The 14,608-nt window shown below is 40.9% G+C and overlaps 1 protein-coding gene across 1 annotated transcript in view; it reads left to right on the top strand.

Annotated features, from left to right (window-relative positions):
- Positions 1 to 13,622, top strand: part of LOC124162731 (proton-coupled amino acid transporter-like protein pathetic) — a 62,552-nt gene extending 48,930 nt beyond the window's left edge. Inside the window, exons 6-8 of the mRNA XM_046539350.1 lie at positions 6,821 to 6,996; positions 12,027 to 12,211; positions 12,799 to 13,622. Of these exons, the coding sequence (XP_046395306.1) occupies positions 6,821 to 6,996; positions 12,027 to 12,211; positions 12,799 to 13,034 (597 nt within the window). The 3' untranslated portion in view covers positions 13,035 to 13,622. The remainder of the gene's footprint in view (positions 1 to 6,820; positions 6,997 to 12,026; positions 12,212 to 12,798) is intronic.
- The last annotated feature ends 986 nt before the right edge of the window (positions 13,623 to 14,608 follow it).

Below are 14,608 nucleotides of genomic sequence, written 5' to 3'. Positions count from 1 at the left end.
CACCGGCTAAATTGTGACGAAAACTACTCGGAAAGGCAAATTTAAATTTTTTTTTGGCGAAGTTCCAGGAGGTGATCGGGGGTTTTCTGGTATTTTTTCCCGTATGGTTTACGGTGGCCCGCCTTCACGAAAAATTCTGGATCTAGAGCTCAGAGGGGACGGGTAGTTCGGCGTAATGTTTGCGAGAAGTTCCCAAATAGGTGACTTAATGGCACATTTTACATTTCGGGGGGTTTCAGGGAATACCGGGGGTTTATATGTGTGTACTCCTGGCGGTCACCATCCGTTCACATAAATTCCGTGGGGATGAGTCGTTTGGGTAAGAACCAGCGGTGGAATAGTCACGAAAAGTACCCAAAATGGTAGAATTGTATGCTTAATTTTTTTTGGGGTGTGAATGTGGGTTAACCGGGGGTTTATAGGTTTTTACAGCCAGGGGTTATCAATCATCCACATCAATTCCGTAGTGAAAAGTGGTAAGGCTTGGAAATGTGGCGGAATTGTGACGAAAAGTACCCGAAAAGGCTACTTATATGCAAATTGTAATTTTTTAGGGATTTTTAGGGGATTTAAAAATGACTATGTTACATGGTAACATCTATTTACTATCATATCTAAGAGAAGTTGCCCCTATGACATCCATATTTCGAGAGTAAAACAATAAAAAGTAAATCTCTCCCCGGAAAAAATTATTAGTGCCCGCCATTTTTTTTCGCGGTTATATCGATCAATTTATTTATTAAATATTTATGATTTCTGAAAGATGATGCATAGATCTATGTAACTACAAAGTTTGAAAGAAATCGGTGAGGTATAAATTGACAAAATGCTATGTTAATCATTTGGAAATCGTAATTTTCGGTGATTTTCGGAATATTTTAATTTTTTTCTGAGTAACCAAGGACGACGAAAGAAAATTGTTACCTACATTACGTAGATGATGTTATGAAAATATATAATAATCATTTCCGTTGTCCAACTCACAGAAATAGGCCGATGGCAGTGGAAAATATTAAACATTTTCCGAGAAATAGATTTTTGGACGCCATTTTGAAAGCGTTTAACTTAGACATTAACTTCAAAAATTACATAAGTAGGTGGCAACATTTATTGGCTTTCATAATATACAACAACGGTCCGTGTGACGGAAATTTATCGCCTGTACAACGATAAATAGTAAACGAACTCCCGGGAAAAAATGGGAAGTGTCCACCATTTTTAATTTTTTGTTGGTTTATCGAAGGCAATATTGTAAAAACGTTTACTTTTTCTGAAACAAAATTCATAGTCTTATGTAAATACTAAGTCTGAACGAAATCAGTCGTGTAAAACTGGACAAAATCTTGTGTTAATCATTTGGAAATGGTACTTCTTGGTGATTTTTGGCAAATTTTAATTTGTTTCTGAGTAACCAAGGACGACGAAAGAAAATTGTTACCTACATTTCGTAACCGATGTTATGAGCATATATAATAATCATTTTCAATATCCTACACCTATTATTACGACGAGGGGACCGGAACTTATGAAATATTTTTTGAAAATTCAATTTTCGGACGCCATTTTAGCAGCATATTGCTTAACTATAAAATGATATTATTACATAATTACGTGCCCAAGTTTATCAGCTTTCAAAAAATGCATTGACAATCCGTGTGGCACGCACGGTTCGCGCACAGTAAAATAAAAACCGAAATACGGTCCCCGGAAAAAGCGCGATTTCGGCCATTTTGTCGTCCTTGCGACGACACGTGGCGGAAACTTCCGGTTTTCGGATTTTTCCTCCGGATCATTTCGGGTTCCCCGCACGCGTGCCAAATTTCAGCTCTCCAGCACTTCTGGAAGTGGTCGGGAATTTGTATCCATGAGTGAGTCAGTCACCACGCCGGCTGTATATAGATAGGACTCGCACGCTCCGCGCGCTCGTTAAGGGGCTACGCCCCTTAAAACCCCGGTTCCGGCTTCGCCGTCTACATTTGTGGTCGCTCGAAAACTTTTAAAGTTCGAATAATCTCACCTCAGCTAGGGGCTTCGCCGGCCAGGGGGCAGGGAGGCGCCCCACTCATTCCTCGAAACGGCTTCGCCGTTCCTCGCTGAAGGGCGGCTTCGCCGCCCAGGGGTTGAGCGTGAGTTGAGATGGGGGGAGTCTACAGCGGCTGCGGCGCTTGAACATCGGGGCGGCTTCGCCGCCCGAGGGTTACTGGAGCTCCCCCTCGCCTACGCCAGTTACTCCTCGGTACGGCTTCGCCGTTCCTCGTTGTGGGGCGGCTTCACCGCCTTGGGGTTGAGGAGCCCCCCCGCGGCTGCTCCGCTTAATCCTCATTAATGCTCTTCTCCACCGAGAGTGGTGGCCAGGGGGATTCGGGGGTTTAATGTGTTATGCATGCGGTCACCAATCGTCCACAGTGATCACGTTGCGATGATTGTAAAGGGTTGTGCAATACGGAGTTATAGTGGCGGTAAGTACCCATAAAGGAAGACTTAATGGCAATTTTTTCATTTTTTTGCGGGGGGTTCCAACGGGATACCGGGGGTTTTATACTTGTGTTAAACCAGTGGTCACAAATCGTTCTCATAAATTCGTGCCGATAAGTCCTAGGGGTGCGGAACAGTGGTCTGACGATTCTTTTACCGGAAAGGCGATTTATTAGCAAATGGTTTTGGGAGGTTTCACGGGGTTATCAGGGTTTTTAATAAGTGGTGGGGGCACTGGTTAAATTGTGACGAAAACTACTCGGAAAGGCGACTTTTAATTTTTTACTTTTTTTTCGGCGATGTTCCAGGAGGTGATCGACGGTTTTCTGGTATTTTTCCCATATGGTTTACGGTGGCTCGCCCTCACCAAATATTCCGGATCTAGAGGTCAGAGGGGACGGGAAGTGCGGCATAATGTTTGAGAGAAGTTCCCAAATAGGAGACTTAATGGCACATTTTACATTTGGGGGGTATTTCAGGGGGATTATGGGGGTTTATATGTGTGTAATCCAGGTGGTCACCATCCGTTCAAATAATTTCCGTGGGGATGAGTCGTTGGAGGCGGTGGTGTAGTCACGCAAAGTACCCAAAAAGTAGACTAATATGCAAAATTTTATTTTTAGGGGGGTGTATGTGGGTTTACCGGGGTTTATAGGTTTGTCCTACCAGGGGTCATCAGTCGTCCACATCAATACCGTAGTGATGAGTGGCAAGGCTTGGGAAAGTGGCGGAATCGTGACGAAAAATACCCGAAAAGGCTACTTTTAAGCAAATTTTAATTTTTAGGGCGGTTCGGGGGGTTTAAAGATGATGATACCATATGGTCACATTCATTTACTGTCATATCTAACAGTAGTGTGCCCTATGACATCCATATTTTGGGAGTAATACAAAAAAAGGAAACCAGTCCCCGAAAAAAGTGAGTAGTGCCCGCCATTTTTATTTTTTCGCGGTTAAATCCATTATATCATTTATAAAATGTTTATGTTTTCTGAAAGACAATGCATTGCTGTATGTAACTACAATGTTTGAAAGAAATGGGTCCGGGTAAAATTGACAAAACCTTGTGTTAATCTTTTGGAAATCGTAATTTTCGGTGATTTTCGGAATACTTTAATTTTTTTCTGTGTAATCAAGCACGATGAAAGAAATTTGTTACCTACATTTCGTAGACGATGCTATGAGCATATATAATAATCATTTTCGTTATCCAACACCTTAAATTAAGTCGAGGGGAGGGGAAAGTTTGAAATTATTTTCGAAAAATCAATTTTTGGACGCCATTTTGGCTGTAATTTTCTCAAATGGAAACTAATAAAGTTACTTAATTACGTGCCTACGTTTATCAGCTTTCAAAAAATGCATTAACGTCTCGTGTGGCACGCACGATTCGCGTGCAGTAAAATAAAAACCGTAAGACGGTCACCGGAAAAAGCCCGATTTCGGCCATTTTGTCGTCTTAGCGACGACACCTGGAGGAAACTTCCGGTTTTCGGATTTTTCCTCCGGATCATTTCGGGTTCCCCGCACGCGTGCCAAATTTCAGCTCTCCAGCACTTCTAGAAGTGGTCGGGAATTTGTATCCATCAGTGAGTCAGTCACCACGAGGGCTGTATATAGATAGGACTCGCACGCTCCGCGCGCTCGTTAAGGGGCTACGCCCCTTAAAACCCCGGTTCCGGCTTCGCCGTCTACATTTGTGGTCGCTCGAAAACTTTTAAAGTTCGAATAATCTCACCTCAGCTAGGGGCTTCGCCGGCCAGGGGGCAGGGAGGCGCCCCACTCATTCCTCGAAACGGCTTCGCCGTTCCTCGCTGAAGGGCGGCTTCGCCGCCCAGGGGTTGAGCGTGAGTTGAGATGGGGGGAGTCTACAGCGGCTGCGGCGCTTGAACATCGGGGCGGCTTCGCCGCCCGAGGGTTACTGGAGCTCCCCCTCGCCTACGCCAGTTACTCCTCGGTACGGCTTCGCCGTTCCTCGTTGTGGGGCGGCTTCACCGCCTTGGGGTTGAGGAGCCCCCCCGCGGCTGCTCCGCTTAATCCTCATTAATGCTCTTCTCCACCGAGAGTGGTGGCCAGGGGGATTCGGGGGTTTAATGTGTTATGCATGCGGTCACCAATCGTCCACAGTGATCACGTTGCGATGATTGTAAAGGGTTGTGCAATACGGAGTTATAGTGGCGGTAAGTACCCATAAAGGAAGACTTAATGGCAATTTTTTCATTTTTTTGCGGGGGGTTCCAACGGGATACCGGGGGTTTTATACTTGTGTTAAACCAGTGGTCACAAATCGTTCTCATAAATTCGTGCCGATAAGTCCTAGGGGTGCGGAACAGTGGTCTGACGATTCTTTTACCGGAAAGGCGATTTATTAGCAAATGGTTTTGGGAGGTTTCACGGGGTTATCAGGGTTTTTAATAAGTGGTGGGGGCACTGGTTAAATTGTGACGAAAACTACTCGGAAAGGCGACTTTTAATTTTTTACTTTTTTTTCGGCGATGTTCCAGGAGGTGATCGACGGTTTTCTGGTATTTTTCCCATATGGTTTACGGTGGCTCGCCCTCACCAAATATTCCGGATCTAGAGGTCAGAGGGGACGGGAAGTGCGGCATAATGTTTGAGAGAAGTTCCCAAATAGGAGACTTAATGGCACATTTTACATTTGGGGGGTATTTCAGGGGGATTATGGGGGTTTATATGTGTGTAATCCAGGTGGTCACCTTCCGTTCAAATAATTTCCGTGGGGATGAGTCGTTGGGGGCGGTGGTGTAGTCACGAAAAGTACCCAAAAAGTAGACTAATATGCAAAATTTTATTTTTAGGGGGGTGTATGTGGGTTTACCGGGGTTTATAGGTTTGTCCTACCAGGGGTCATCAGTCGTCCACATCAATACCGTAGTGATGAGTGGCAAGGCTTGGGAAAGTGGCGGAATCGTGACGAAAAATACCCGAAAAGGCTACTTTTAAGCAAATTTTAATTTTTAGGGCGGTTCGGGGGGTTTAAAGATGATGATACCATATGGTCACATTCATTTACTGTCATATCTAACAGTAGTGTGCCCTATGACATCCATATTTTGGGAGTAATACAAAAAAAGGAAACCAGTCCCCGAAAAAAGTGAGTAGTGCCCGCCATTTTTATTTTTTCGCGGTTAAATCCATTATATCATTTATAAAATGTTTATGTTTTCTGAAAGACAATGCATTGCTGTATGTAACTACAATGTTTGAAAGAAATGGGTCCGGGTAAAATTGACAAAACCTTGTGTTAATCTTTTGGAAATCGTAATTTTCGGTGATTTTCGGAATACTTTAATTTTTTTCTGTGTAATCAAGCACGATGAAAGAAATTTGTTACCTACATTTCGTAGACGATGCTATGAGCATATATAATAATCATTTTCGTTATCCAACACCTTAAATTAAGTCGAGGGGAGGGGAAAGTTTGAAATTATTTTCGAAAAATCAATTTTTGGACGCCATTTTGGCTGTAATTTTCTCAAATGGAAACTAATAAAGTTACTTAATTACGTGCCTACGTTCATCAGCTTTCAAAAAATGCATTAACGACTCGTGTGGCACGCACGATTCGCGTGCAGTAAAATAAAAACTGAAAGACGGTCACCGGAAAAAGCCCGATTTCGGCCATTTTGTCGTCTTAGCGACGACACCTGGAGGAAACTTCCGGTTTTCGGATTTTTCCTCCGGATCATTTCGGGTTCCCCGCACGCGTGCCAAATTTCAGCTCTCCAGCACTTCTAGAAGTGGTCGGGAATTTGTATCCATCAGTGAGTCAGTCACCACGAGGGCTGTATATAGATAGGATTCATAACGTATAAAAATTGAAATCGAAATTTCAATGAAACAATAATGAAGGTTGGGTTTCTAAGGGAAACCTGTGTCGAGGCGGCCATCATAGATGAATGTTTGTACCCGGAGCTAGTACTTATATTTTCTATACTTGTGAAAGATATTACGATAAAAAATAAATCCGTGAAAATCGAAAATCAACCTTCCGTAATGAATATACACATATATAAAATAAAGGTATTACCACAACGTTTACAAAACAGCTTGGAAACTAGCCACTAGAGACGCTGAAGTTAAATACGTGAGTGAGAACAGGAGCTTTATATCCCACAATTTTATTAGCAGAGCCATATTGATCCCATCACTTCCCGGCGCTTTACCAGTATACTGTGAGTTGACTAAATTTATAATTTCTCTCGGAATAATCGGCTCAAAGTATAAAGATTAGGTTACAGAATTTTGAAGACGGGGGTTACCTAGATTATTATTACGTTGAGCATGATTGCCCTCATTGCAATTGCGACGTTTTTTTTTACAGATAATGCCGATCGAGAACAACATGATCACGCCCCAGAACTTCACGGGTAACTTCCGCGTATTGAACACGGGTATGACCGTTATAGTGACCATGTACGCCGCACTGGGATACTTCGGCTACCTCAAGTACGGAGACTGCACGGAAGGAAGTGTTTCTCTCAATCTGCCGGATGAACCGTAAGTGGATAAGTATACACGCAAGTATTCATTCTTCACTATTTAGCAGATAATTATGTGACCAGCTGGCTTGACTGGATACCTTACACTCGCTCGGCCCGTCGAGGCACATAGTAATAATAATAAGTATATTACTCCACACTCAAATTACATGACAATATTGAGTAATTTTAGGTATTCTCGAAGGATAACCTGTTTGAGGCTACCATCCAAAATAATAATATACGAGCGTGCTGCGCCCGCTCCCAGTGGGCTTCCCCCGCTCGTTTCAATGCAGGTCCACAGAGGGATAGGCGCGTTTCTAATTTTAAAATGTAGGAAAAAAGGCAGGGTCTTATGTACAAATTTAATTGGAATATTCATGTACAAATTGAGGTCATAGAACCTCTTTAAACACAACATTGGAAGTAATTACACTATCCTCTGTTAAACGCACATTATGACTCATACTTACGTATCATCAGGAGACTTGAATGAGGAATCAGCCGCATTTTGTTAAAAGTTATTTAAAGAATGCGAGATATTGTTGCAAATGAACAAATGTATCAGTTTGTGCGCCGTTAACGTCATGAATATTCATAGTTTTTTTAAATTATTTAAAAACCAATTGTAGGAAAGAATAGCAATATTTAGGAAGTAAGATATACCGTCGCATGTTCTCTGATAAATTCTGTGCATTTTGGTACCTCATTTGTAGAGTTTGGTTCCGTATAAGTTGAGAAAAAGGTATATGTACAGTAGAAATAATATAGAAGATTAATCTAATTAATAATTATGCTTCACATATAGTGTACCTCATTTTTTGTTACCATAGTAATCTCTGTTAACAAATCTTAAGTGCGCATTTGAAAAATGACGACGGAAATAGTATTAATAATTTATTTACGTTCATTATTATTCATTTATTCGCTTAAAACTTAAATTGTAGTCTTGAAATCTTCAGCGTATGCATATAGTATTACCTTATCAGTATTTCCTTGTAAGTACCTAAAATATTCTCCATTATTTTCTCGGTTGTCATATTTTAAAATTAGAGATTCAGCCTAATGTTGAAGTTCAACTCCTTATATCCCAAACATTTCAAGATTATAGTAGGTTATGAACAGCTAATATGCGACGATAAAAGGAAAAGTACGAAAATATGAGGTATGTTCAGAAAATAACGGGTACTAAATTTTTAAATTTCTCTTTTTATTTTTCTAAATATTTTGGAGAGCTTGAATGTCATTTTTTTATTATGCTGATATCTAGGCCCCTGAAGTAGGAAAAAATTTTCAGCTATATTCATTACTTACGATGCCTGTGGCAGCCGCTAAGGTTAGACGTGTTTTTTCAGCTACCAATATTTCGAGTAAACCACTAGTATCGCATTTACCACTCTAATAAGCTGTGAAACCTATGCAATAAATGAAATCTTCTCGGGAAATCAGCCGGGTGATGATGGCCATTGCTGCCAACGTTTCGATGGCCTTCTCTGCCATCGTCTTCAGGGCGAATGATGGACCTGGGTATTGCCGGGCTTATATACGCCGTTGGGGAGGTCAGGTCGTCCGTGATTGGTCAGTTTTTTAGAGTCCTCTCCTCCTCTCAGCTTACCCATTCTTTTTATGATTGGGTTCCACGATTTGCTAAGGTTGAAACCCGCGTCCCTATTCATTTTATTATTTGTGATTCGTATTTCGATAGCTTCCTTTGTAAGGCGGTCCCAATATCCCTTTGCCTTGCAGAGGATTTTTGTTTCATTGAACTTGATGGTGTGATTGCTTTTAATACAGTGGTCGGCTACGGCAGATTTTTCCGGGTATCCAAGTCTAATGCACCGCTTATGTTCTGATATCCTGGTTTCAATTGTTCTTCCTGTTTCCCCAATGTAGCTATCTCCACATTCACAGGGTATTTGGTAGACGCCAGAGGTCTTGAGTCCCATTCTGTCTTTAACCTTCACAAGTTGTCTCCGTAGTTTTCCTGGTGGCTTGTGAATTGTCTCAATGTTGCGTTTTCTGAGAATACGAGACAATTTCCCCGAGATTGTGGAAACATATGGAAGAGCAGCCTTGGCAATGGGCTTAGCTTTGTCATTATCTTTGTCAGTGCCATCGTAAGTGCCATCGATTCCCCAACGTACAACCTGGCGAAATATCTTACTGGCATCATCTCACCTCTGGTAGGAACCTGTGGACATAACATCAAAAACTCTTCAGAGTTTGTCAAGACTCTTCAAAACGTCCAATTAGATCCAAGTGACATAATGGTGAGTTTCGATGTGGTCTCATTATTCACCAAAGTGCCCCTGAAGGAAACACTTCAGCTCCTGAGTGCGCGCTTCAATGCAAAAATAGTCAACCTCTTCCAACATGTCCTCACAACAACGTACTTCCAATTCCGTGGTGAATTTTACGAGCAGACTGATGGTGTAGCAATGGGTTCTCCTCTCTCACCAGCCATCGCAAATTTTTTCATGGAAGATTTTGAGGAGAGGGCCCTATCGACAGCCAAGATCAAGCCGAAATATTACTTCCGCTATGTTGACGACACCTTCATCGTGTGGCCGCATGGACAAGAGACGCTACCTGCTTTCCTGCAGCACATGAACAGCCTCCATCCCAATATCCAATTTACTATGGAAATGGAAAAAGATGGGTGCCTCCCATTCCTCGACGTCCTTATCCGCAGAAAAGAAGACGGAAGCTTAAGTCACAGAGTATACCGCAAACCAACGCATACGGATCTATATCTCAACGGACTTAGCCACCATCACCCATCTCAACGAAATGCAGTGTTGACTTCACTTTTTCACCGAGCCAAACGCATCGCAGATGAGGAGAGCCTGCCGCAAGAGATAAACCACTTACGAACTACATTCCAACGAAACGGCTATGGGAAGACAGAAATTATGAAGGCCCTTAAAAGGACCTTTCAAGATCAACGCGCAACAAAAGAGTTTTTGGCTCCAGAAGATAATGACAAAGCTAAGCCCATTGCCAAGGCTGCTCTTCCATATGTTTCCACAATCTCGGGGAAATTGTCTCGTATTCTCAGAAAACGCAACATTGAGACAATTCACAAGCCACCAGGAAAACTACGGAGACAACTTGTGAAGGTTAAAGACAGAATGGGACTCAAGACCTCTGGCGTCTACCAAATACCCTGTGAATGTGGAGATAGCTACATTGGGGAAACAGGAAGAACAATTGAAACCAGGATATCAGAACATAAGCGGTGCATTAGACTTGGATACCCGGAAAAATCTGCCGTAGCCGACCACTGTATTAAAAGCAATCACACCATCAAGTTCAATGAAACAAAAATCCTCTGCAAGGCAAAGGGATATTGGGACCGCCTTACAAAGGAAGCTATCGAAATACGAATCACAAATAATAAAATGAATAGGGACGCGGGTTTCAACCTTAGCAAATCGTGGAACCCAATCATAAAAAGAATGGGTAAGCTGAGAGGAGGAGAGGACTCTAAAAAACTGACCAATCACGGACGACCTGACCTCCCCAACGGCGTATATAAGCCCGGCAATACCCAGGTCCATCATTCGCCCTGAAGACGATGGCAGAGAAGGCCATCGAAACGTTGGCAGCAATGGCCATCATCACCCGGCTGATTTCCCGAGAAGATTTCATCAACAGCATTCGCCGGGAAAGAACCAAATCCTTCTTCTATGCAATAAATCTATTCAAGCATGTAAATCAGTTGATACATATCGTTGTGTTCATTTTATTTGTACTGTTATTCCTAAAAAACTAGTGAAGTCCATTAGTTAATCACAAGTGTAATTTGAAATAGGTGCTTTAAAAAATTAATCATTATATCCACTTTCCTCCCCCAGTTAAACATCAGTAATTCACCCCTGCGGTTTCAAAGAAAGATAGATTTCCTCGATGGAGTCTTGTAATTGATTTTAAATCCCACTTTTCTTTGTCGGATCGGCTTAAAATTTTTCATACTTACTTGCTTCTGATTACAATACAATATTCAATGATCAGAAATTTGAAATTTTGTTCCTTTCTCTTCTTATTAATTAACTATATTTCCACATAAAAAACACTTCCAAAACAGGTTTTTATTTTCTCAATAAATGACTTATTTTCTTCTGGAACTTTTGACATGACTTTTGAAAGTTGTCGGAGGAAACGAGTTCAAAGCCAGTCCATTTCGAAGTTTCAATTTCAGTCTTTTTTATATTTCACAATCAGTTATTGATTAAAAAAATATAACCAAAATATTTTTTCATAAACAGAACATACTGTTCTGAAAGGTAAAAAATAAGATTATTACCTCAGTCGGAGAATTAAGCGTTGGAGTCAATCATTATCAGGCTCCCGTACATTCGTTCCTAATAAACTTAATCACCACATACACTATTTTCCCAGTGATGAAAAGATTAATTTATGCTTTTAGTGCATTTTAAACATTTTAGTGAAAGTTTGTATCTTATCTCTTTCATTTTTTTTCTCATTTTTAATACAATGTTAATAGAAAGTTCATAAAAGGCATAAAGCTGTTCAAATATATGCATGCCCATAGTTTGTACGATGGTCCGTGAGAACGAATTGACTTTGAAATTGTTTACCGTTGGTCACATGCAGTAGCGGATCTATGGGTGGGGGGGCTAATAGGGTTATATCCCCCCCTTGTATATCAAATTCACATGAGATAGAATGGTAATTATTTTCCTACCCTCACTACTGCTGGGATTTTAACCCCTTAGCCCCCCCTTGTCCCTAACCTGGATCCGCCACTGGTCGCATGCATATTTTATGCTTAGACGTTAAACTGTAATAAATCTGGTTGCTTTGTTCCAAATATGTGACAGGATGTAAAAAGTAAATGCCATGAGTTTCATTCTTAAATAGAAAATGTTTGTTAACTCTTGGCCGTATATTTTCATTTGCTTATCGATTTAAATTTATTAATATGTTAAGACATTAAAATAATTGCCGAGCTTTGAACTATTTAAAAAAAATTCAAATCGGATGTAACAATAATTGCATAACAAATTATATTATTATTATGCACAGGTTGGCGCAATCTACTAAGCTGATGTTGGCGCTGGCGGTGTGCCTGACCTACCCTCTGCAAATGTACGTTGCCGTGGCGATGACGTGGGGGGGCCTTCAGGAGCGGTTGCCTCGGTTGAAGGCCCAGTGGAAGGGGCCCTTCCAGCCAGAGCACATCTACAGAGTACTACTGGTTGTCTTCACAGGTAAACGCATGAATGCGCATGCATAGGTGAAGCCGATTATACGCCAAACAAATACAAGAAACCATTAAAACCCCGTTATTCATTTCGAAACACCCGGTACTTTTTCAGCATTTGTCTGATTCTAAAGCATAAAAATATTTACAGCCGAGACTGAGATAACATTTCCAAGTGTTAAAAACAAGCAGTGCTGAAGTTGGGAAAAAAATTTAGGCGGTACTCACTAAAAATTCCAACAGCTGAACAAGTATTATACATCCGGCCACGAAGGTATTTTAACCGGTACGCTAATAACGAGTTTGGATTTTAGGGGGTACGCCGTACCGGGCGGCCCAACAACAGCACTGAAAACAAGTAAATGTTGACGTGGGTACACTATATGAAGCTTTTGTAAATTTGAAAAGTATAGCTTAAGTAATAGGAAAAAGTAATTCGTCGAGAAAAAAGCGATCTAGCAGGATTGCTGCGTCTTCTTAAAAGTCAATAAAATCGGCCTAAATTAAACATAGCATAAAGCTACATAAAAATAAATATCGATTCTGGTACAATTTTTGCTAAAAATTTCTCTTTTTCTTTCATATTCATTCCAGCATGCATTGCGCTGGCGGTTCCCGCGCTGGATTCGCTCATGGGTCTCATCGGGGCAGTTTGCATCTCGACGGCTGGACTCCTGTTTCCGGCGATTCTCGAAACCGTTTACCGCTACGAAAACCTTGGAAAGTTCAATTGGATAATGTGGAAAAACATCGTCATCTTCCTGTTCGGAGCCCTCGGGTTTGTGACTGGCGTGTGGACCTCTATCGCTGGGATCGTTTCCTCGTTTTGATTCGAGATTTCTCGCGGGAAACAATCTGATTCGCATCGATAGAAGACGTGTTGGAGCGAGGCGCTGACTGGTGGGATACTTCCGAAGTTCGAGATAAAGTTTGTTTGAGAAGCGCCAGTTTTCAAATACGGAGGAAGATTTCGTTTTGCAGTGTGTTGTTTTACATGAATGTGTTACAAATTAATCGCAATAGTGATTTTGCGGCCGATATTTTCTGTTGAGAGTTGAAAAGGCAGGGTTCGTTTTTATTTATTTCCACAAGAAGACTGTGAAGCAAACAGTATTGTGATTGAGACGTTTAAGCAAGTACTGAGCACCAAAGACTAACTATTTACTTTAAATACCTATATTTATTTATGTAAATGTATGTGGCGGACTGTCGAAATATCTCTCCTAATGAGTGAATCAGGTGTGTGTTATGCTACTGTGAAAATGAGCTCTGAATTTATTTTTTTGGGTTGATATTTTTGTGACTATAGTACAAAAGGAAGTTATTTTTTAGTTCCTAAATATGACTTTTTGTATTATATAAGACTTCTATTTGATAACGAGTAAAACCTATTATTATTAAATACCTTGCCCAAATAAGGACTATTAGTTTGATGATACGATATGGTTTCCTGTAGGAACATGAAAATATCTTATTATTATGAAACTGTGATAGAAAATTCTGCACAATAAACTGGTGTGCAGATAACTTGAACAAACAATCAAAATCTACTTCTTTAATTTTTCGAATTACCACTAATTCAAAAATTAATTAAGTTTCATAGAATCCCTGCACTACCTGCGTATACTTTCCAGAACTTAATGCGTATAACTGAATCCCTGTATCCCCGCCGACACGTTAATATAATTTTGGCATTCCACCCATCCGTTGCACAAATCGGGAAAATATCAGCTATCTCCGAAAAGATTCCGTTCTTGTTCTCAGCCTCCAAATACGTTCCCCCACAACACATTCGTCATCTACTGCGCGGTTTCTTTCTACATTCATTCATGAGCTTATCTAAAGGGGAAAGGACCTGGTCTCTACCCCCCAGTAATGAGGAAAATTAAAATACGTTAGGTACTTACCCAATACATTAGTTAAAATGAATAAGTGCGGAGGCATGGCAACGGCATGCATTTATACTCCTTAATCTAACTACATTTTCATTCATTTTCAGTGTAAGTTATAAGAAAAATTGTAATATTTCCGCTCAATTTATTTGAGCAAACGCGTTTCTTTGCTAGAACAAAATTCTCGCAATTGAGTGAGAAAATGACACTTGAATTAATATTATGGATTTAGTAATCAAAGTGATGGAGAAAAAACATCGTTTCTCTGTGTGTACAGAAATCCCACTTGCACCGACAGAGTGATATCTGTAGATTCTCAGCATCCCATAACGCATAAACTTTGATTTTATTAGATAAGTGAAACATTGCAATATTTAGGGATGTGCGAGTACTCGAAAATTCGAGTTCAGTCGAGTAGTTGGTACTCGACTCGAGTGTTTCGAGTATCATTACGAATGTCCAGTCGTGTGGTTTCGATTACAGAGCTGCCGAGTTCAGTAAGTTCAGAAATT

This window comes from Ischnura elegans, chromosome 7, assembly GCF_921293095.1.
Source record: "Ischnura elegans chromosome 7, ioIscEleg1.1, whole genome shotgun sequence".
In the NCBI taxonomy this organism is placed as follows: Eukaryota; Metazoa; Arthropoda; class Insecta; order Odonata; family Coenagrionidae; genus Ischnura; species Ischnura elegans.
This window is presented reverse-complemented; position numbering and strand designations above follow the sequence as displayed.